Source organism: Xiphophorus maculatus, chromosome 17 (genome assembly GCF_002775205.1).
Source record: "Xiphophorus maculatus strain JP 163 A chromosome 17, X_maculatus-5.0-male, whole genome shotgun sequence".
NCBI classification, from domain to species: Eukaryota; Metazoa; Chordata; class Actinopteri; order Cyprinodontiformes; family Poeciliidae; genus Xiphophorus; species Xiphophorus maculatus.
The window spans coordinates 15,015,729-15,040,242 of NC_036459.1; the positions used below are offsets into that span (position 1 = coordinate 15,015,729).

Genomic DNA, 24,514 nt, shown 5'->3' on the forward strand with positions numbered 1-24,514 from the left:
TTAAAGTTGATCACATTTGAAAGCACCTCACAAGGAAAAGACTATAGATTTATATGGAAAGCTGTCAGTTTGCCTTAAATGTGAAGCAACTCATGTTGTTTGGTGGATTTTTTTTTTTCTGAATGGGGGACTGATTTACCAATGTGTGTAGTTAATACTGTTAGTAATGTTTGGCCTTCACCTCGAGAGCTTGTGGGCGTGGGGGGCCCTCATGAACAAAAAAACCCAAATAGTTTTTTTTCGTTGGAAAAGTAATAGACAGTAAGGCTGATTTTTAGGGTTTGTTTGGATGTAAGAGTTAAATGCTGTTGTTTTTGTTGTTTTTATCAAGGTGCCATCAATACAGTTCAGATTGTTTTTATGAGTTATTCATTTAAGGAATCGCATTTAAACTGTACATTTTGAGTGTCTTTATTTCCAACTAATGTCCTTTGCATATTTGCCCTTCAGTTAGTTGCTTGGTTCTGTTCTTCCTCTCTGGAAGGTCACGTAATAGCATAGTATTTTATTAATAGTATTGTTGTCAAGTGCCACCGAAATATCACGTCAAAATGCCTTACATAAATTTATTTTAAATAAGTTATTTATTACGGATGTGACGTGTACATAACGTGACTGATACGGTCGTGGACGTTTGTGCTTATTCGCCTAGTTCCGCCGTCCACCATTGAGAAACCAGTAATTAGAGAATTATGGTAAGTTTTATATTTGAAGTTTTCATTAATTTATTCCTTTGAATGTTTTAGTTATTAGAAATGTAGTAAATCATATATTTGAACAGCTACGGATAAAACATGACGTGTACTGCGTTAAGCTCCGCCAGCGGTGCACGCTGATGATATAAACAAGCGGCTTCTAAAGAGTCGGTGGCGTTACGTACTGCTAGCATCAGGGGAACTTTTTCTCTCTCACGGATGGGTGGTTCTTTCTGAGAGGCGTTGCCATACAGCGACTGCACCAGGAATATATACCCGCAGTCACTTACTCTGTTTCATACGTTGCGCACCGCGTTGCCATTTCTAAGCACCGCTTACTTCGCCGTGTGAGTTATCTTGTGAAACGCTGTCTTCGCCATGGCCGACTACATTCACGTCCCAGACGAGGCTCCCGCTGTGCCCAAAATAGATGTGACGGTCGATGAGAACGACTACCGACCCGGTGCATTGCGGCTAATGAAGGAGCTCAGACCAAGCTGGAAGCCGTCCGAAATTAAAATGAAGGTAATATTTATGTCGTTTTACTTTAGGAAACGTAAAAAAAGATTACTTAGTTTAGTGGACTGTATTTTCGCACGCTCTAAAACCGAAAATGTTTTTTTTTTTTTTTTTTTTTTTTTTTGCTACCTTCGAGTTAGCTAGCTAGGTGTCCAATTTAAATAAATGTCACAGGCTGACGTCAGACGAAACGGAAGGATTATAATATCATTGCAAGGCGCTGGAAGGACAAATATGTGCTATATTCCAACTAAAATACATTTCATAGCATCCAAAGGTGGTGGATAAACTTATCGATAGATGCAGAGATAGAAGGCGACCCTTTTATCATGAGTATTTTAACTTTTTGGTTAGCGTCTAGAACCGAGTATTTTCATTTCGCTTTTTATTGGGTGTAAAACTCAGCTTGCATCCCCGTTTTATTTGTTAAGATAACAGAACTGGTTATGTTGGGAGCAGTCTTTATCGAAACCTTGGCACAACTCTGTAAATTTGTTAGCAGTGGTGTTTCTATCCTGACTGGCGCCCAGGGCCAGGCCATGTTCCCCAACCCCCTCTCTCCCTCCCAAAAAAGAAAAAAAGGTCAAGAAAATAAGAACCACGGATATGTAGTTTATTATAAATATGGAAAAAATGGGCATTTTTAATACTGACACTTAGTTTTTTTTCCCATTTGTTTTCATATATATAGTTTTAAAGTAATAAAGTTGTATTTGCTGTTGTGACATATGTTGTAATAATTGGGAATCTAGGTATCATTTGCATATTTGAAGTAGACTTTTTTTATTATTATTTATCTACACTCCCACACAGCAGGGGTGCTTTTTTCCCACGGAAAAGGGAAATAAGCATAGAAAACTTGTCTGGTTTGAAACTTGAATAATGTTTTCTTTTTCTTTTAACCCCCGCATGTCTCCCATATCATGAAGCACCACTACTTATTAGCTCATGAAGTTAGGGAAGCCAATAATTAGAGCTAAGAGATCAGAAGGATTTCATAACGCAGCTTTGGAAACTTCTGGAAGAAATGTCGACAACCTCGTGAGCTTGACTCTCAGACGTTTGCATTTATGATTTGCATAACTCACTTGATCTCATCCTTTAAGATTACAGATGTCCTAAAGTCAAACAGTACCTGACTCACGCCATCGGCACAGATAAATGCTGCGAGTCACACGTAAATTAGTCCAAGTGGAGCAGGAAAAAATTTTCCTCTCCTGTGATGGCCCGGGGGTGTGGCTCAGCTTAGTAAACACAGCCAGGATGGAGGATCACATGCCCCGCTGCTTTTCCCTGTTTTCATCAATGAGGCAAAGTGGGGGGTTCAGCAAATACCAGTCGGTCCTTGTGCGTGGAAAAATAAAATTCCACGCAATCCTGTCATTCTCCGTCAGTCCTAGACAGAGTAAACAGTCTGACTGTTACGTAGCAAGCTGAGATCTCCCTTTATCTCCCTCCCCAGTAAATTTCCAGCTTTGTTGTGCCGGTAGGTCAGTTTAAATTGGTCAAACAAAGTCACACTTCTAGTTCAGTCTGTTTTACTCTATTAATGTTTACCACATCCTGACCTGCTCTAAGCTTAATGGTTAAATCCTTCAACCCTTCATTCATTTGCCTTTTTTTGTAGTTGACCTATTTACAACCAGGTGCTTTACATTTGAATATTTTTGATATAAAAAAAACATATCAGAGCAATTCATTCTATGGAAGTACAAACAAAATTCAATAGCTAAACAGGTTTCTACAGAAGGTTATTATAGTATGTTTGTGGCCACAGCAGATTACTGTTAGTCACTTTTTTGCTAATGTTTAACAGATTAAACATAAAAATAGAAAGTCTTCAGAATTTTTATAAATACTTGCACATTAATTTTATTTCTTGTGTATGCAGGCAACCTTTAGCTAAACTATAAACTATACTTTATGGAATAAACAGACCTGTCACAATAACACATTTTACTGAACGATAAATTGTCCCAGAAATTATTGGGATAAACGGTAATATTTTTGTTTTTGAGACCACTTTCAAGCAATATAATAGCAACGATCGCATAATGACACAAGTTTACCCTATCAAATAATAATAAGTAATTTTTTTTAAAGGACAGGTAACACTGGAACTAGAAGATATTTTAAATATCTAAAATAAATGTTAAAAAATGATCAAAAACATTAAATGAACCCACGATAAATGAAATGGAAAGTAAAGGAATCAAAGCCCTTGATATCTGATCCACCACTATAATCCTTGCTTCTCAATTGCAACCGCTGCAGCGTGCCTCCAATGTTTACCAAAGTGGGACCAAATGAAACTAGTTTCATAGTAATGCTTCTGTCCTAATGAGTTGTTTTTAAACACAGGTCTGGAGTTAAAATAATGCATGAAATATAAAAGCTGGTACTCAAAGTCATGTCCATGGCCCCACAATTTATTGTAGGCGATGTTGTTCCTCTCTGCAGTTTTTCACTGATGGAATAACCAACAAGCTGCTTGGCTGCTATGTGGGCGCAGTCATGCAGGATGTGGTCCTGGTCCGCATTTATGGCAACAAAACGGAGCTGCTGGTCGACCGGGACAACGAGATTAAAAGTTTCAGAGTGCTGCATGCGCACCGCTGTGCCCCCCGCCTTTACTGCACCTTCAACAATGGCCTCTGCTACGAATTTCTGCAAGGAACCGCCTTGGAACCGGAGCATATCCGTAGCCAAGCTGTTTTCAGGTAAGGGAAGAAGACAAACCGGGACGAAAATCCCAATCTGCAGTCAAAACAGTAAAAGTGCTAAGTTACATTTTAAATTTTTATCTTCATACTTTCTTTTTAAGTTCCAGTGATGTATGGTGTTTTGTTTTGTTTTTGTTTTTTCATCTGACAAGTCGATGATCATGAGAATCACCTTCAATGTTTTGCATTTCTATTGAACATATAATTGAGCAAATTGGAATTACAAAAATAAATTTGCTTAACAGAAACACAGCAAGTTTGAAATATCTCATGTCTTTTGATAAACTTTTTGCACTAGAATGCGGTGATCTTTTTATTTATTTATTTTTTTGGCCGTATCAAAATTAGTGTTTTTAGAAAAGTGTGATAAAAGACTTTATTTTTTTCACATCTCATAAGTAATGTGATCAATGCCAGATGTTACTGCTGGCGGAAAAGATGAAGAAGACGACAGGAAGTAGTTGGAGGATGACGGCGTGGCGTATTTTTCAATGACTTATTGCGTGAACAAAGTTCTTCATGTGTGATTTTAATTGCAATTGCAAAATTGAGTTTTTTCAACATCAGCGGAAGATAAAAAAAGTTTTGCGTACATTTGTAATGGAATCGCAGCTAGTGTCTAATGAAGGACTAATAATATAGGAACCAAAGTTGGCTGCTGCGATCACAAATGCTTGATTTGCGTGGACTAAAAAGCCTTGTACTGTAAGAGCTGGTTATTTTATAATTCCTCTTTTAGATGCCTTGTGTCATATTGCTGTTGGTAATAAAGCAAACAAAATACAATCTTGGTTCTTTGCTCTGATTTTCCCCCGTTTAAAGTGACATTTCCAACTCAAATCTATATTTACACGTCTGTAAGCTGATTAGCAGTATGGGGCATGTCTTTGGTCATATTGGTTTACAGTGACATCTTTACATATTGATATTCGATGCCCTTGCCATGCAGGCTTATTGCGAGACAGCTGGCCAAGTACCATGCCATCCACGCCCACAATGGCTGGGTTCCCCGCTCTGACCTGTGGCTGAAGATGGGCAAGTACTTTGCGCTCATTTCCAAGTGCTTCCAGGATCATGACAGGTGAGTGCTTGTCTCTTAACTCTTAAACGACTTAAAAATTCACTTCTTATTGCAAAATGTTGCATCTAATGGCTTTAATGGAAAAATATTATCTAGTCTGCATTGCGTTGGTAGTAAAATATGTTGAGAACTGGTTTTGGTAGCTGTTAAAGCCGTAGGGAAAAAATTAGCTGCTGATGTCCTGTTCCTGCTGGGTTGCGAAATTTTGCGTACCAGCCACAGCAGTCCCAGGAACCCAAATTGTAACCAGAACATGAAGTCATAATGAGATAATCACATGCTTTTCCTCACCTGACAGGTGTCATTTGTTCATTTGTCTCTGCTAGATGATATTTTTATGCAAAGGCAAAGAAACAAATTTAACTAGTTCTTGACATAAACCAGCCTATTTTCCTGCATAATACAACAGCATGGCTCAGAGTGTGGACCTTTTGGCTCCCTCCAGGTTGAACATGGAGGTCCCCGGCCCTCAGTCCCTCAGCAAAGAGCTGCTGTGGCTGCAGCAGAGCTTGTCAGTGCTGGGCTCTCCTGTAGTTCTTTGCCACAACGATCTGCTTTGCAAAAACATCATTTATAACCAGAGGGAAGGTGAGTATGAGCCACAGAGGTGCAGTCTTGGACGTTTCTGTGTGACTGGTTGCTGGTGTGAGTCTTCGTATTGGGCAGGGGTGCATTCAGGGGTTGTCATCTCCTGCACACTGCTTGGTAGTGTCTGTATTCGTCTGCAAACATTGAATTAGATCAGATTAGACATTCTAGTTCCTTGTTCTGCCAAAGTTTCTACTTCACATGAAGGTAAGATGAGATTCAGCCCAACTTAATATGTGCAACACTTTAGAATTTTCATTCATTGCAAATTAACTCAATTTTAAGAGTTTACATTTTTTTATTTAGTTTTTTTTATGTCTAAGTTCTAATTCTGTGCTGCTTTTACTGAAGTTGGAACAATAGCTAACATTAAATGAGTTTGCATACTAAGTCTCTGAGTTTATCCTCCTGAGGCTGTAATGTTACCACTTTGCTCATAATGTGTCCTACTTTTACACAAAGCAGCATCTTTCTGGTTAGCCAGTGAAACTGTTCTACTTTGTTGTTGATAACAATAAAACACAATAGGTGAACGGAAGAGCACAGTCTGGTCGGTGGGGTGAAGGAGGATGTGCGAGCTGTCGGCCCCCTCGTCTATTTGCGACGGGGGGGTGAGGAAATTCTCACAGCTCCTTGTGTCTAGCTTTTCTCCCCCAGGAGTGACGGCGGAGGCTTTGACTGCCGCTGCTGCTGGGCCGCCATGCCCTTTGGGGAGGCAGTGGAGAGAGACTAACCAGCACTGTGAGGGACCCTCATGTAGTGTGCCCACTGCTCAGGCTAATCGGGATGAGTTCATGGCAGCAGTAGGAGCCACATACATGCGTATCAGCAGTCAGTTGTTCACATGACATCTTAATATCAAAATAAACATCTAAAGTATCAGTATTTTAATCACAGGGATGACTAAATAGTTACAAAAAATATGATGGTGTGATATATTTTTTTCTTTTCCTGATAGTATGCCTACAGACAAGACCAAACCCAACCTTAAACCCAACCTTGTCACTCGTAGTTGTATGTTTTAGAAAGTACTTTGTTTAATCAAATAAAAATGATGACAAATCAGTAAGTCTGCTGTTTGGTAATATAATTACAAAATACATTTTGAGGAACATCGAATCAACAGGTGTTTTATTCCGGAAAGTTTGACAGTGTGTGACTTGTGGAAATTCTTGGTTCTGGTCTTGTCATGGGCGTAAACGACATGAATAACGTAGAATATCAACTTAATCTTTATAGGCTGAAACATGCTTATGTGAAGACAGTTTAAAAGCAGCTGTCCGTTGTTTTGTCGACATGCTCACTTATAGCACAGATAGTCAGCAAAGATAGCGATCAGTGTTTCCTGTACATGTTCCCTGCTCTCTGTCACACTTTTACACACAGGAATAACCGGTATCTGTGTACAATCCCTCAATACCATCTTAAAGGAATCCTTCCTTGTACTCATAGATCAGTGGGCGTGAAATCTATGTACGTGCTTTAATCTATGTACGTGTTTTAATCTATGTACGTGCTTTAATCTATGTACGTGTTTTAATCTATGTACGTGTTTTAATCTATGTACGTGTTTTCTCTTGCACAATCATGTCTCAGGTGTCAGTTAAAACAGGTTCAGGAGTTTCGCTGTTGGCAAATTAGTCAGAAATCTTTGCAGGAAAAATGCTTTTGACCCATGCCAGAACACTAGATATCTTAAAATGCAAACACAAAAATAAACTTAAATACACTCGACATGCAAAGCCTGCAGCCTTAATTATTCTATGTTTGTCTTCATCTTTTCAGATGATTTTAATTTAGTTTAGCTTTTTCTTACCTCTTAAATGTCTTGTAACAGAAAAACCAAAAAACTTGAATATATTTTAATGGGATTTTATGTTTTATACCGACTCAAAGTAGTATATAATTTAAAAGTGAAAGAAAAAGGATATGTAGTTGCTCCACCATTTATTTATTTTTTCACATAGAAATCTGAATAATATGGTGAACCCTTTGTATTCAGCCCCCCTAGTAAAATCCAGTGAAATTGGTTTCCTTCATAAATATCTTTAAGTCACCTGTGTATCATTTTTTTTCTCTTAAGGAATTTGTTGGAGACCATTAGTGACCAAATGGTAGCATAAAATAGCGTAGTCAAAGTCCAGAACTAAACTCAACTGAGAATCATGAGCCAAACTTTGAAATTATCGTAATCAGACACTTTTCATCCTTTTTTGGAGCTTTTTCTCAAAGAAACACTCCCAAAAAAATCTAAGCACAAAGCTGGTAAACATATTGTGTTGAAAGGTGATTCTATAAAGTATCAACTCAGGTGGGCTAAGTACAAAAACACGCCACACTTTTCCATTATAATTTGTTTTTCTCTAAAATAATTCTGAGAACCATTTGTCCTATTTCCTTTCCTTAAGTAAATGTTTGCTACTTTGTTCTGGTTCAAGGTCAAGAGACAAACGTTTTCAAGTCACTAGTTGAAACTTTTAATAGAGTAGATACGAGAACAGGTTTGCTGCCAGGCTGCTTCTTGTGCATTTTTCTCTGTTGGACAAAATTGATGCAGTAGAAAGTGCCACTTCCTGTGTGAATAAAACCAAAAAACCCAAGGTGGAAGTGCAAAGTCACTTAGCTTTTAGTGTTGCCCCAAAATAATGCTCACCTTTCATCTCAAAAAACCCAGTCACATGCTGAGTGTTTCTCTTTCTTTTCACTTCTCATGTTATTCAAAAAGTAGATTGAAACCCATAAGTAGGCCTCTCAAAGATCCTGTCACATGAAAAAGCAGCAGAGGTCTTACAACATTGGACTTTTGCTGAGCCAATAGGAGCAGAGCATTGGGAGGGGGAGTGGCAGGTGACTGAAACTGTAGAGGGAAGAGACTGTTGCTGTAAAAGTTGAGATGGGATTTTTATTTTATTTTTTTTATTTGGCAGCAGGCCCTGATGTCTGGAAACTGTGAGAGAATGGTTAAAAGACAAATGTGTGAGGAGTGTGAGCATGTGTGAAAGATGTTTGCCCAAACCTTTTCATCTGCTGCACAGGGGGGCTATAGCCACTGCCCGGAGGTGTTCAGTTGTGTCCCGCTAGGACCTACACGCCGGCTGGTAACCCACCTCAAAGTGTCTTTCTCTCTAGTCCAGCCTGAGAAAAATTATTCTTCCTATATGTCAGGTTTAAGGAATTGACGAACGTTTAAGAAGTAAAACTATTAGGTTGCTACTCGGAAACAGAATTTCGGGGGCGGGGGTTTATTTTCTGTATCAGCGGGCCTGTCAAAGTAAGGGTTTGGATTTTGAGATAAACCGCCTCATGACTGACTACTTCCTCCTTTCTTTGTCTGTTAGTGCTGATGCTTCATTTTGTCAGTGGTTTTAAAAAAAAAAAAAAAAAAAAAAAAAAAGCACCAAGGCAGCAACACATTTTTGATGGTTTATTTTACACGTTTAAAAACAAAATGTAGAACTAGGCTAACAGAACAATGAAATTTGACTTTTCAAATCCAGATTATCATCTAGGGAAAATACATTCGGGTTGATGTATTTTGCAGCTGGAACCATCACTCCATACGACACGCCTATTAAGTCATAGTTTCAGTGACCTCACCCCAAAAGTATGTTGTTTGGATGAACGAAACAGTTAAAAAGTTACAAGTTTTTTTTAGTTTTTTCTTTTAGTCCACGCCTCACAACAGATTCAAAACATGATGTATACTCATGACATGACGTCTCTGCAGATTTTGCCATTATACCAGTCAGAACACATGGATGTAGCAGCCAGGTGCTGGATCAGATCTTGTCTGCCAGCTTTCAGCTCCAACCCCCACCGGAGATGAAACCGAATTCCAGAGCAGAACGTATCGATAGAGACAATCGCCGTGGCAGACTGTGTACGTTTGCTTACGTGCTCGTCAGCTTGTGGCTTTAAATGTTCTGTTCAAACAGTTGGCAATTAATTCCCACGCACAATCCATGTACATGCATTAATGCTGTTTTAAGTACAGAACGCATCCTCCGATCCCCTGTTGGCTAAAAGCTCATACAACTTAGTTTTTATGTTTCCAATAAAGTCTGTGACGACCTCAAGACGTCCTCTGTAATACTCCATGTAACTTAAAGAGGACAAGTCAGATATTCAAATGATAGGCGATATCTTTATGCAATAAAGTGGTTTAATAATTTCCACACTAGGGGTGGAAGTCATCGATTTAATGAGTTGAAGTTGATTGATCTCATCGATCAACTAACGATTAATAACCACCATTTACTTAAAAACCTTAGTTTTCTGATGTATGAAGAGGGCTGAACGTCTTTATTAAGGTCTACACATTTCATAATGTGCTGAATTTTGGAAAAAAGCACATTGTATTTTAACCATTTTTGTGTCAGCTGTGTTAAATACTGAATGAATAAACAGATAACTGTGTTTTTCTCGCATTATTAAACTTAGACACATTTTATAAAATGTAACAAAACTAAGTGGATGTTATTGGAACAAATTTTAATCTAATAAACCATTTAATCAACAATTAATGGTCTACAATTAATCGTCCGACGGTTGATTGTTTGCATCCCTACTCCACACCGACTTAAACCTGCATATACAAAGATCTGATAAAGATATTTTATAATGTCTCTCATTTTCCAAATGAGAGACATTATAACTCTTGGTGTGTTGCTGTCTTGCTACAGACTCTCTGCCCCTCTGTGTTTTTTGTTTTTTTGTGCTTTACCCTTTCACCTTCTACTTTTGTTTCCATCTCTCTTTGTTTTTCCGTGCCTTTCCAAAAAGTTTTGTCTGGCCAGTTTCCTTCTTACGCTCTGCATGTATCCAAAACAAATACTCACTGGAAAGTCAGCTTGCCCTCCTCCCAGCAGACTTTTGCAAGTGTTGCACCGTGCCTCACACATTTTCACCTCTAATGTATCCCGGTCACCCTTTTCTGTGTGCGTCTGCATGTTTTCATTTCAAACCGAAGAAACAAGCAGCCCATAATAAGTCTTACTATAAGAAATTACAGTGCGAGTGAAAATGTGGAAGCTTTTTTTCTTTCTCTTTTTTTTTTTTTTTCATTACCTTGGTTCAAGCTTCCCCGTTCTCCATAAATAAAAAAGCCTACATTTCTTAAACTTACTGGAAGGGGCTTTTTAGTTTGAGTACACACATCTTTCTGCCTTCCTCTAGTTTCTATTGACGCCTCAAAATGCAAACTCTTACTTCTCGCCCCTGCAATTGGCTGCCTAGACGGCTTGTCCATTTAGCTGACTAAAACATAGAGCTTTGACAATTCAGAGTTATTAAAAGGGAAACAACATAATCATTGCATCTGCATGTCCGGCATCACTGTCTAAACAATGCGCCTTCTGTTTCCAGGCAGTGTAAAGTTCATTGACTACGAGTATGCAGGGTACAATTACCAAGCCTATGATATTGGGAATCATTTCAATGAGTTTGCTGGTGAGTACAAATCCACAAAATCTGCAATGTTTCATTTTTGCTGTTGAAATTATTATTTTTATTTATTTATTTTTTCAATTATTGTCCATCTTCTCATGTTTTAGGCCTGAATGAAGTGGACTATAGTCACTACCCGGAGCGGGCCTTTCAGCTACAGTGGCTGCGCTCGTACCTGGAGGCCTACAAGGAGCACAAGGGCCAGGATGGTGAGGTCACAGACACAGAGGTGGAGATCCTGTACGTTCAAGTCAACAAGTTTGCTTTGGTAAGTTAATAAATAAATAAATCGCAGTAAAGCAGAGTTTGAAAAATTACCTTACTGATTGACAAAGCAGGTAATTGCTTCTTTCATTTGTTCAACAATTCATCCAGATCCTTAAACGCAACTATAGTTTAGTTTTTGCACAACTGACAGAATATATCAAAACACGTTGCTGCCACCTCTTCAGTGTTAAATTCTCTTCCTGTTCAGTATCTAAACTCGTCAGACTGGTAATTTGTTAATACCTCGTAGTCAACGCCCTTTGTTGTTTGACTGAACTCTCATTCATGAATTGAGTGTGGTGAAGTCTTCTAGGAAATGCTTTGCGGAACAGACATGCCATCGTTCCTGCAAAAAATGCCTGTGGGGCATAACTAAGTAGTAATTGACGCCTTTAGTCAGTGTTTTTTTTTTTTTTGTTGAAGTGCACCTTTTAGATAAAACATCAACATTTCTTTATCTTACTGAAAGCTTCCTCGTTGCTAAAAATAAAAATGAAGCTGACTGCAGTAAATTCTCTCGGCTGTTTTTGTGTTATGATTGAAAGACGGCTAACTACTTGTTTTCTGAGAGGACATGTCAGCTGGCTTGCTTATTGTGTCCAATAATTCAAAAATAACCTTCAGTAATCTTGATTCTTTTCTCTTATTTCTATCTTTGTGTCCAGGCGTCTCATTTCTTCTGGGGTCTCTGGGCACTGATTCAATCCAGGTTCTCCACCATCGACTTTGACTTCCTTGGGTATGTTTCTCCCTACAACAAGCTAGTGTGCTTACACTTGTGCTTAATTATTATTATTATTATTACTATTTCTCCATATTCAGCAGAAATTTTCTGCCATGTCTGCTGAAGCAGACGCATCTGTAGCAGAGAGCATTTTGTTCCATCTCATTGCTGACCGTGCTCTTTTCTCTCTTTTCTACCTGAAGATATGCAAAGCTGCGCTTCAACCAGTACTTCAAGATGAAACCAGAGACGGCTGCTCTGACATTACCCGAATAAAACTTAACAATTTCTCTCTTCTTCTTCCTCCTGCTTTCTCCCTGCCTGCACCCTCATATGATGACTGCAGGGCGCCCTCTAGAGGACTGTGTTGAAATTCCCTTTTGGTTCCCATTGTCCTTTCTTTCCAAAGGAAAATGTACCTTATGGGTTAAAATGGAGGACCTGTTATAATGTGAAGCCCATGTGACTAAATGGTTCTTATTTAGTCATTTTTGTACTGATACTATCTGGGATGTGGGCATTAGATCAGCATACTGTACTCTGTACTTCACTGTATAAGCTGTTACAGAGACAAAACAAAGTCTCCTTCAAAACAGATATGGAGCAGGCACCTGATAGGCTGGGATTTTTTTTTTCTAATCTGGATTATAATAATACTGGCAAACATGGAGAGACTTAAGGGTAAAAAGGAGGAGATAAAAAAAAAAAAAAAAACACGACACAAAGGCGGTTTTGTGTTCCAAGAAATAGATACGGGACGACTCCTTTTTGAATCTCATGTGATACGAGTTTCGTTCCCCACCCCTTTCCTCCTGGCTTTGTTGTCACCCTTATGTTACCTTGTACTGTACATATATGGGTGCTACACCAGAGTAGCCACGCAGTCACTGCTGAGCAGCTAGACGAGGGCTGTTTTGTTTGCAAACAGCGACTTGTAGGAAGGCGTCACGTGTTTAATTCTGACGAGTTGTGAGTCACTGGATCGCCTTTTCAACTTGGTGTAAATTTCATGCTTTCTTTGGCACTTGTATGTTTTTCTTTTTTTTTTTTTCCTTTTTTTTTTCATGGTTAGCTGCTTCCAGGAATTTGAACATTCCATGTTCATAAGGTCGTGCAGGAAACATGGTTGCACCCGTACGATGGGTCAGGAGTGCCAGCGGGATTGAAGTCGCTACTGTTTTAGACAAGACCAAACCATTACACTGTCCGTATGGGGATTCTCTGTGGTATTCCATCAGTTTGCTGTTCAGTTCTGGTTGTCTTCGTGTGCTACACACTGACCACTCCTAAATCGAACGTCTCAAATGTCTGAGCCAGTGCTTGGAGACGAGGTGCAGCATGGTGAATGTTCTTGTTTAAAATAGGCATGGGCTGGAATGCCATTTCCAGAAATGACCTTTGTAACAAAAATAATCTCTAGATTTATACACCAAATGTAAAATAAACATGTAAAACATGATCCAATTGATTTTGTTTTTAGTGGAAAATTCCTACTGCTATTTAAAACCGTACGACATTGCTTAGTGGTTATGTTTTAGATTATTTTGATACCGAAATATAGAAAGAACCCGAGCCAAATCTGGTTGGAATCTTCAAGCATACATGCTCGTTACAGCTTTTAGCATTGGCAGTCTAACTAGTCAGGACAAACTTTGGTCACTGTGGCACATTTTCTGGCATCTCATCAAAAGGACCATAAATTGTATTTTGTTGTTTTCGTTTCACCTTGATGTCGGTAATTGGCCCATGCCTAGTTTAAAGCTCAAATTAGTCGGATGACGAGTTTGTTGGGGAGGGAAATGGCCTCTTGATATCAAAAACCGATTTATTCTTCACTTTCAAACAAGCCAAGACCAAAGTGCTGCCACCTTGCTTGTACATTGTGCACATTTCTGTTTTGACATGGAGTTAGTTCTATTTTTTTATGTATATATTTTGAAATGGAGCTCCTGTTCCACGGACACAGTCCAGCCTGGAATGTTGTGTGAAATGTTTCTGCACATTACCTGCTAAGGAGTTGGTTTCCCTGTGTGACATGTGAAAGCACATATTTCACACTTCTAGTAAGTGACTCTTGGAGCCTGTTGACTTGTTTTTCTTGGCGACGTAGTGAAGAATAAACTGACAGTTTGAGTTGAACCCAATCTAATGTAGAAGTTCTCACCCACGATTGATGTGAAAAACTAGAGTTCACTAGTATTTTTTAAGGGATCTGTAGGAGGAAGTTTTCTTTTTACATGTGGTTAATAGACTTTCAGATCATGTTTACTTTAAATTGATATTTTCTCACATTTTATTTTTTACATTTCATTAATTTCTAAATGATTAATTCAAATACTTTTTACACTCGTTTCTGTTTATACATCTGTTCCAATAAAAAAATGACTGCACATTTTTAGACGGCTCTAAATTATGTGTAAATCTCTCTGGCCACTGTAACATTTTACATGTACATCGAGCGTATGTATTGTAATGCTTACACTCTAATGTGAATAAAAATGTACATAGCAGAATTTTTATGTTTTTTTTTTTTTATTATTTTATTTTGAAGATTGCATTAAAGTGTGGTTGCCTGATGTAAGAGGCCATCTTGGATAAAAATGCTTTTGAAAATAAAGTATTTGCAAATAAGGGTGTTACTCTTGAAGTGTCCTCACTTTAACTGTGTTTATGATGGGAGAAATATTTGGCTTTATCTGCAGATTATTACTATATTTATTTTTGCCATTAACATTCCTTCAGAGTATGCCGTCGTTTCAGGGCTCTTCCAACATAGAGAAAGATTTATTAGAAGAGCTTCTTTGTTCCTTAATAAATTTTTTGTTTTTTTTTTTTAAAAAAAAACATTTATTCAAAGTACATTTTTCATTAATAATGTAGAACAAGTGTGATTCTCGGTTAAAAATGTAGCTTTTCACCGAAAAAGTGTAACCGGACCTTTTCAAAGTTCACTTCAGGTGTCTTCACACTATCAGCTGGTTCAGATCACAGCAGAAATCTGAGTTTGTACCACGGATGACCACAAGATGGCGACGCAACCCAAAGAAAAACATCGTCCTGCTCAAACCTAACATGAATCACACACACTAATCTTATCCAGCGTTTGATTGTCGTGAATGAATCTAGATCGACATATAAAAAATATATACAAAATAAACCCGGGTCATGTTGTTCTGCGTGATCTCTGTGAAATTTAAACAACACCCTGCTGAGACTGGCTTACATTGCGTTTTGACTCAACTGTCTTTTGCTAGAAACTCTTAGCTTTACAGCCAAATTCAGTTAAACGTAATACGTTTACATAAATGCAGTAAGGGAAATAAAACGGGAGTAATTGTGCACTGTAAAACAGCGGGACGCTAATTTATTAGCTTGTTTATGCTAACCTAATGGTTAAATTCATGCCTCGCACCCAAAACCAAACAAATAACTTCCACTATTCTCTCGAAGCGAATCAAACCCACTCCTCGTCTCCCTAATATGAGCAGCGTCTTATACAGTGGAACAATTACAACAGTGCGTTATCCAACTCACTGACTGTAATTCAATTATCCTCCTCCCCCCGGCTTCATCCACCCAGATAATACACACATTAATTAACAACAGAATCCAATATCGCCTGTTCTGCGCCTCCACTTATTTTCATTTCCAATAAAAAGGTCACAGCAGCCACTTCCCACCGAAGACAATTAGCGTAAGTGTGCAGTAATGGATTACGCTTGTAAATCACCAGCGGCCCGAAGTGTGTGACGGGGAGCGGGAGAGTGAGCCCGGCGGTAGCGGGAGGGTGCGGCCTGGGAGAGCGGAGGTGCCGACTCGGCTGCCATTAACATCCATCAGACGTGTCACTCTGGAGAACTCATAAAGCAAGAATCTCCGCAAGGTGGATGTTTTTGCATCACGTATTCCGGGGGAGCACAAGGAGATTCTTCCCTCTGTTTCGTTCCGGTTCAACGGCAGATCACAGTAGTGGACATTGCCGTGGTCCAAACGGCGTGGAGGTTTAAGCATAGAGGCGGGCAATGTTGCTAGAGTTTTGCATGCTTTCCTCATGCTTACCTAGGGTTTCTCCGGGTACTCCAGTTGCCAGAGCACTGTTCAGCCTATGGCTTGACAACAGAAACAATCAATCTGTCACTTGCAAGCAAGACTATTCTATTTTTATAGTCCAAGGTAGATTAAAAAAAACCCACCTTGATAATCCTCTCTTTTATACTAGATACAGGTATCCATTATTTAATATGTTTTTAGTTCATTTTTACTCATCTCTTCATTTTTCTTACTGTTTAATTCTTCTTTTCTTTTACGTTACTCTATTTTGCATTTTATACGTCGTAATCTTTCCCTGGGAAATAGAGGTGTGGCGGGAGTTTTATTTACCATGAGGCACAGGTGAACTTGTCTGTTCAAGAGCACAAGTGAGAAAAGACACCACGGATGAAAACTCGACAACTCATGGCAGCATTCTCCCACTGTCACAGATGAGCAGACAGTAAATCAGGAAAATGCCAGAGTGAATGGGAGGGGGCAGGGTCAGTACAGATTCAGTCATCCTCACTAAGGCGGCGACCTAATTACCCAAAGAGAGGGAAACAGTAATTAGCAGAGAGTCTCACCTCGTTAATCACAAAGGGCTCCTTCACTCTATTTATATCTGATTAATGGCTTGCTTAAGCACGCTGAGGTATTTATTTTTCTGTTAATTGTGTGCAGCTTGTCTCCTCTCAGCTCACTGCAGATTGCTAACACCCCCAACTGATGCACACACCTCCATGACACCTTTCCCGATCTTTATTTTTTATTTTTTTACATTCTCATTTTGACTTACTGGCTTCCTGATTGAAAGATGACAAGAAGTTGTTTCTCCAAATGTGAGGAAATGGAGTACTTTATCTGGAACGTCAGGTGTTTGTGTATAACGCTGCTAAATATTATTTTGACCCTCCCGAATTTTAGTTGTTGTGCTTTTCTGCTAATCTTAAATGTTATCAAATGATGATTTAATTTATTAAGCAATGAAAGCTACCCACACCAATCTGACCCTGCTTGAAAAGAAATAGCCTCCTACGTCGAATCACTAACACCCTTGGCCGAGAGCAACTGCTACTAAGCATTTACGAGAACTGGCAGTGAGTCTTAAACTTTGCTGTGTAGAAATTTTGGCCCACTCTTCCGTCTAGAATTGTGTCTTTGTTGTGGCCAAATTGGAGGGTTTTTCAAGCACCAACAACCTGTTTCAGGTCATTCCACAGCATCCTAATTGAATTCAAGTCTGAACTTGGCTGGACATTATGACCAGGCATTCTGCTTGAAAAGTTTCTGCTAAAGATAAAACAAAATTTATATTTTCAGCAGTCACTGATTTTCTGAAATGCTGCTTGTTTTACACCCGGTTTAATGGGATGGACTAGACTGGTAAACACCAGCCCTTTGTTCTAGACGGAGTCTGGACTCTTGGTTATGATTGCTTGCTGGAGGCATGGACTCTGTTGAAGTCCGAAATGTTACTGAGTGAATCATGTTTACCCGTGACATATGCAATGAGGCAATTTGATGCTATGAAACTTACCAGAAATTGCCTGAACTGCAAACAACCGTCCTCCACTACGAAGGCAGACGTGCAAAGCCGAACCAGCTGGGTGTTAATGTTGACGGAATATTTGGAAACATGGCCAACACGCATTTAACGGCTTTGTTCACTTTATCTGCTGCCATTGCTAAAACTACAGGCGGACTGAGATTCTAAAAAAAAAAAAATCTATGTCATTGTTCACAGCTTCTCCTTCTGTCTGCTGTTTGGCCTGGTTGAAATTCAACCGGAGAAAATCCACCTTAGTGGGATAAAGCCTAGATGGGACGATGAAGAGAGATTAGAATCAAGTGGAATTGTGCAGTAAGGGCAATAGCCAGGTTAGGGATGGACACCTTCCAAAAAGTTCAAAGTTTGTCTCTTTAGCTCAGGGTATATTTTCCCAGAGCTAAAATCCAGTTCTGCAACTTTTTGGTGTGTCCCTGGTCCAACACGCTGGAGTCAAATGGTTGAATTACCTCCTCAGTATGCAGTCATTGGCTCTTGAAACCTCGATTTGAGGTCCTATGATCTAGAGGATCATCAAGATTTTTTATTTTTTCCAATTGTGTTACATGCCTTATTGTTCTTTTTGGTCAGCAATGATTTTTTTCCTTGAGATTCTTCCATGAATGCCATTTTTGGTTGACCGGTCAATCTGGGTAAGGTTCACCGCTGTTCTTTGTGTCCCCCCATTAAAGGATTATGATTCTAACAGTGGTTTGCAGGACTCCTAAAACCTTAGAAATATCTTTAACTCTCTCCAGACTGACAGATTTCAGGGATGGTTCAACATAAGTTCTTCTGGCCTACTTCATGTTGTCATACGGGTACTAGAATATATAAAAGAGTGTTAATAAAAGGCCAAAACAGGGGACTTCTGTAGTACACCAACAGAATCTCACTTTCAAAACACTGACCTACCCCATAAAGGAATCAAACTGCAGCTTTAGACCAAAACCTCTAGATGAAAGCCTGGAGAACAAGCAGTCCTTACCATCTCCCTCATTGTTCGGTGAGGGCTGTCAAAGGGCCGCATGCGGAAGCGCAGTGCGAGACATCACTTTTCAGACGAGCCTCTGACGGGGAGCTCTGCGCGGGTTTCCCCCCTCTCGTTCCCTTTCTCCCCGCAGATCCAACATTCCAGCACAGCTTTGCCAGGCTCAGCCGCTCGTCGTGAGCGGCGAGGGGAGCATAATGGGAGAGGATCAAAGAGCTAAACGAGGGGCTAAAAGATACTGAAGCAGATTAGGAGTGCTTCCCACAATGCCGACAGCTGCTTTAGAACTGCGCCGGGCCTAAAGATATTGTCTCAGATTAGCGGCAGCACTACAATGCCCAGGCAGCTGCCGTCTGCTACCCGCAATACAATGGGAAAGGGAGGATCAGCGAGCGCGCTAAAAAACATGTGTTATCATCACAAAGGGATTGTCAGCTTCAAACGCCTTACATCCTCCATGCCATCCCTCAGGATCAAACAGGCTGTTGGCTGGCAGTTATCACAGAGCGCTACTCCAGTCTACTCATACCCATTCTCTACTTCTCCTCGCCCCCTCTTTCTCTTTTTTTCCTCTCTCAGCAGGCCTTAATCTCAGTCATTCTTATCCTCGAAGCCATCACAGACAAATAATCAAGACAATCCCCTTTGTCTAGTGTCTGGTTTGGGCCTTCTCGATCGCTTTCAATATTATCAACAACGCAGGATCTCATTGTGGAGCTTGTATGCATCACAAGCGAGCAGCGTTTCTGAAACAGATCCGGGGATTTCATTGTTCCTCATTGTAAACCGATGAACTCTCCAACTCGATCCGCCGCATCCTAAGCAGACTCCGGGCTGAATGCATCACGCTGGTATGAATGTGTCACATTATGAGGCAACAATTACAAGAATTAGAGAAGGATTGTTCTCCGTTAAAAGACAACGTTTATTCTCTCGCCATTTTCCTTGCTTCGTCCCACCGAGGAGTGATTTCCCAAGTCACACATGGATGTAAACAGCGCAAACTCATAAAAATGAAGAAGGAGAAGTAATAAAGTTCCGGTGGTTTTCACTCCAAGTTCTTGGGCAGATGAACAATTTGAAGTTTCCCCGTGTTTTGTGGTGCAACAAAATCAGCTTTTCTTTGTGACAGACGAACACAAAGTAGCACATGACTTTGAAAAGGAAGGTAAAGTGGTGCAACAGGTTGTTTGACACAATCCTGCTCAGCAAAGTGTTCAAGCTGTCTCATGTTTAAAGGATAATCACAGATCTGTTTGTATATGCCTTTGGATGGCCATTAAAGAATAGCCCAATGCTTTCTTTACCCGTAACCTGCAACCGATGCTGAGTTTTCTGGCATTGGGGAGTATGATTTGCTCCAGAATGCCTTGGTAGTCTTGAGACTTTGTTATGCCCCGGAAATATTCAATGTTAGATGCTGTGAAGTAGCCCAATAACAAGACAACTCCTATCTTTTTTTTTTACGCATTCTTTTCTGTAAAAGCTTCCTTTTTCCTTTGATTAACAAAGAGATTAAGCGACAGGCCAAAACGGTTTCAGCTTCTTCCCATCAGCTCATCAGATAGTGAAGAAACCTCGGGTCTTGTCAACATGCATTTTGGTGAATTCTAGTCTAATTTTTTTTGTATTTTCCTGCCAACAGTTGAATGCTATTTGGTCTTTGTCTTTTATTGGTTGAAATGTGGTGTGCCTTGACCCTGTAAATGTGAGGAGTAGCCATATTGAAACACGTAGCTGGCCTTAAGAATATGGGGTGAGTTGGAATTTCTACCGCTTTCCCAGTGCGAAGTCTGACGTCTGGGGCCGTTCCAGTTGATGTTTCTGACCAAGAAGTCGGAATTTCCGATCGATTTCTCACAGTGAGAATGTCTGACTGCTCCCAGAAAACAACAACAAATGTGTGAAGTAGACAAGAACAGCGGAGGCTTCAAAATCTTGCAAGCATCTGCATTGGTTTTTGGCAGAACAAGCATATTTGTGCACTTCTTTTATGAAAGCTGATTGGTCAATCGTAAAATTGACCAATACCGAGGACTTTCCAGCAATCGCCATTTGGGTGTGATTGGATGTGTTCATAATGCAAGCATTCATGCTCTTATTTCACTATTTCATTAACTGTGTTACATCCTAAAAACATGCAGGTAGAGATCAGATTAGATTAGACCATGTTAACTTCTATGAAGGTAATTTGTTGTTCTTTTCAAAGGATCTGACGTTAAATTAGCATCACAATATCAACATGCTTTCCACATGGGTCTACTTAGACATGGTTATTTATGCAAACTCTTTTGACGTGAAATGCCTTTTGATTTTTTGAAATAACATTCCGAGTCGGTGGAAGTCACATCCCTGTTATGTTCGTGGTTTTGTCCGAGGCGCCTCGTCTCTGGAGTTGTCCGTCTATCTGGGTGGAGAAATGCCTCGGCGAGGCTTGGAGCGTCCCGTGGACTCCCCTCGTTCTCCAGTAGATGCCAGCAGTGAACCATTGTAAGCGCAGCATCCAGCCCTCCCCCCCCCCACCTCTCCTGCTTTTAATTCGAGGGTTCTCTGCCTCTAACTGCTTTGGAGTTGGAGATGGTACAGATGGCTGGCCTAAACGCAACACTTATCCAGACATTTCACTGTTCGCAGAATGATATCAAAGTCAACTCAAAATGGAGGCTGTGCCATCAACTTGAAACAAATTCTAACACTCCCAACAAAATTGTATTGTGAGCAAAGTCACCATGGATTTTGGTCAGCGTTCAGCACAGATGTCCCCTCCCCTGAGTGTGTGTGTGTGTGTGTGTGTGTGTTGCGGTGCGCTCACGCTTGTGTCTGAACGTGTGTGTGTAGGGGTGTGTGTGTGTGTGGGTGTGTGTGCGGTTGCGTTAAATAAAAACAGGAGCTCACATCCTCTTAAAAATTCTGCAGTGGATTTCGGGGGATAAATACTCACAGTTCTAATGTTTTAATCCAGATTGGATTCAGACACATTTATTTATTTTAGAGAGCGAGAGTTTAAATCATGCTTTAAAACATTAGGAGGGCCGCAACAAAAACAAATACCCTAAATTATGGGAAAACGTGGCAGCCTAATTCGAACAGCAACAGGCGTCAATTTCTTTTCATTTCTGTGCAAGATAGTCTTCACATATATATTATATTATATTATATTATATTATATTATATTATATTATATTATATTATATTATATTATATTATATTATATTATATTATATTATATTATATTATATTATATTATATTATATTATATTATATTATGGAAAAGTATTATTGTTATATAATACATATTGTTAATACCTGGAATTTCTATTAATACTTTTGAAAAAAATAATCCATTTCCTTATTCCTTTCTAGTTAATTCCATACATTCAATACAATTTTCCTAAAATATTGACATAAATTCATTGAATAATTCATGTTTTATTTGCTTTGCTCATTGTTCCTCTCCCTCCTGACACACATCGCAGTCAAACGGGCCCAGATTGAAGTTGTCAAATTCCTCTTACGAGTGTGCTAACCTCGGTTTAATTTTAATATGTGCAAATTAAGAACTACATTTGTTTCTTAAGCAAAGCGTCCTGATGGAGATGAATGAGGAGATCTTATTCATGATGGCATTAGGGGGGGAGGGGGGGGGGATATTGGTTGTGAAAACACCAGCAGCACCCGAAGAACCAGTTTAATTACAAAACATGTTCACAGCTCGTTTAACAGGAAATACACTGAATTCGTGTGTGTGTGTGTGAGAGAGAGAGAGCTGTTCCATTACCAACAATAGGCTATCTGTGCGTATTTCTCGAGGGCGGGGCCCCTGAGACCTGGCCTCCCCGTGCGATTGGCTGGCTCGCTGTTGTGAGAAGTTTACTTTGGAAGGTGCTGCACTGTGATTTTTATTTTTTTTATTTACTAAATTTGTTTTGCTTCCAATTAAATGTGGAATGCAGGACTCTTGAAGGCCATTTGAAGTGTGTTGTGTTTGTGTGCGCACGTGCATCCGTGTGTTTGTATCCATAACCTCCTCCTTTCATTTCCACACAACACAGGGGTCCTTCGGGCGAAGACGCGGCGGCCTCCCGAAGCAGGTAAGACGGGACCCCGAACGGGCTCGGGTCAGTTCTCCGTGCCAACCTCGCCGCGTCTCAGTCTGATTGCGTCCGCGCTCGGCGTCGTGACCCCGAGGTGGGAACGGGGAGGCTGCGAACACACAAGCATCAAGTTATTTTCTTGCTATGTCAAAATCTTCTCATCCGGAGAGGATTAGCACTTCCTGGGAATGTGTGTGTGTGTGTGTGTGTTGTGTGTGAGTCATAAAAGACTTCTTGCTTCTTGTTTACTGTTTGTCAGAGGTGTCTTGTGTCTGGATGTGATTACAGCCGGCTTTCCACCACCCCTTTCAGTTCAATCACACAGGTGGGTACGGCCCGTTTCCAGACGGCCTGGTCAAATACAGACAATTTACTGGGCACCTCTGGTAAAGATGTGCAAAAAAAGGGGGAAGCCTTGAAATTATTTCAGCTTTTATTGCAGCTATATAATCTCATATTGAAAAAAATAACAAGTAAAAACTTTAATTTGACTTTTATTCACTGAGATAACTTTTTTTTTTTTTTTTACTTCAACGGGGTGGAGGTTCTGTGATGCTTTGGGCCTACATCTGTTCCATAGGCCACAAACTACACAGTTTGAAATATCATATTGGACCTTAACATGTCACACAACATAAACACGACGTGAAGACATGACAGTGACTCTTTTCACGCCGAGTGACGGAAGGTGCAGCAGAAACCTTGGACAGAGAGATCAGTCTCAAACTGAGTGGAGAGCAGGTTGTGATTGTTAATGCTCTTATTATTAAAATTAAAGTCTGAAATGAAAGTTCAGAGACCTTCTGATTTCCCCAAACGATTTTGTACAAGATGGCCAACAATGATCCAGCATAAACCTGGCGTAAGATTTATATGGCATTGTAAATCCTCTGAAATTCAAGCTATTACCAAAAGCATTGGCTTGTTTGCGTTCACACACATATGAGTTTGGGTGAAATCCAGTTCTTAATCCACTTGATGACGACGGGCCAACTTCTGCAGCTACAGTACAATAGATTCAACTCTTCTTTGAAGACTTTCCACAAGGTTTTAAGAGTGTGCTCATGGACATTTTCGACCATTCTCCCAGAGCCCCCGCAATGATTCATCCCGAATATGTTCTATCAGTTTGAGGTCATGACTGTTTGCAGGCCAGACAGATTCCTACACACCAAGCTTGTTCATTCCTGACTTTAAAGACCTTGCCTCGTGTGAAAGGGTCCATCCTTGAACTATTCACGCAAAGTTGGGAACACAAACTTGCGCAAAATGTCTTGATATGTCGAACTTTATGAGTTCCTTTCACTAGAAATTAAGGGGCTGAACCCAACTGCTGGAAAACAGTCAGGTAAGCCCGGACTTGTCCTTGGAATTGCCACACAGACAGGCTTATTTGCCTCTGCAGAGAACATATCTCCACTACCTTAAAATCACTTGATATCATGCTTTACAGTTGCAATTTACATTGCACAAAATTCTGCTGCTCAGCCATGAAAACCCATTCCATGAAGTTCTCTATTGACGTCACTCTCTTCAGAAAGCGGCGCACTCTGCCATTATGGACGTCAACGCAACCAACGCGCCGCTGTAAAGCTTGTCATAAAAACCTAAGCCTAACCTCACTTTAAAAGCGGTCACAGGGTACTCCGCAGTCAGCTGCACAAATAGACAAGGACGAAAAACAAATGTGTCATTTTAATGTGCAATTTTTAATGAGGAACAATATGGTGGTGATGGACAGCAGCTGTCAATCACAAGGACCGGCAACTCTTGGTGTATACGCGGATTTGTAGCAAACGGTTTTTACAA

General features: G+C 40.0%; 1 protein-coding gene across 1 annotated transcript; it reads left to right on the plus strand.

The window, feature by feature from the left end:
• The first annotated feature begins 911 nt into the window (after positions 1-911).
• On the plus strand, positions 912-14,195 carry etnk1 (ethanolamine kinase 1). Its single transcript, XM_005801179.2, has 8 exons — positions 912-1,220; positions 3,675-3,934; positions 4,887-5,018; positions 5,464-5,606; positions 10,971-11,054; positions 11,159-11,319; positions 11,984-12,057; positions 12,246-14,195. The coding sequence occupies exons 1-8, from the start codon at positions 1,074-1,076 to the stop codon at positions 12,316-12,318; spliced, it is 1,074 nt and encodes a 357-aa protein (XP_005801236.1). The 5' UTR covers positions 912-1,073; the 3' UTR covers positions 12,319-14,195.
• The last annotated feature ends 10,319 nt before the right edge of the window (positions 14,196-24,514 follow it).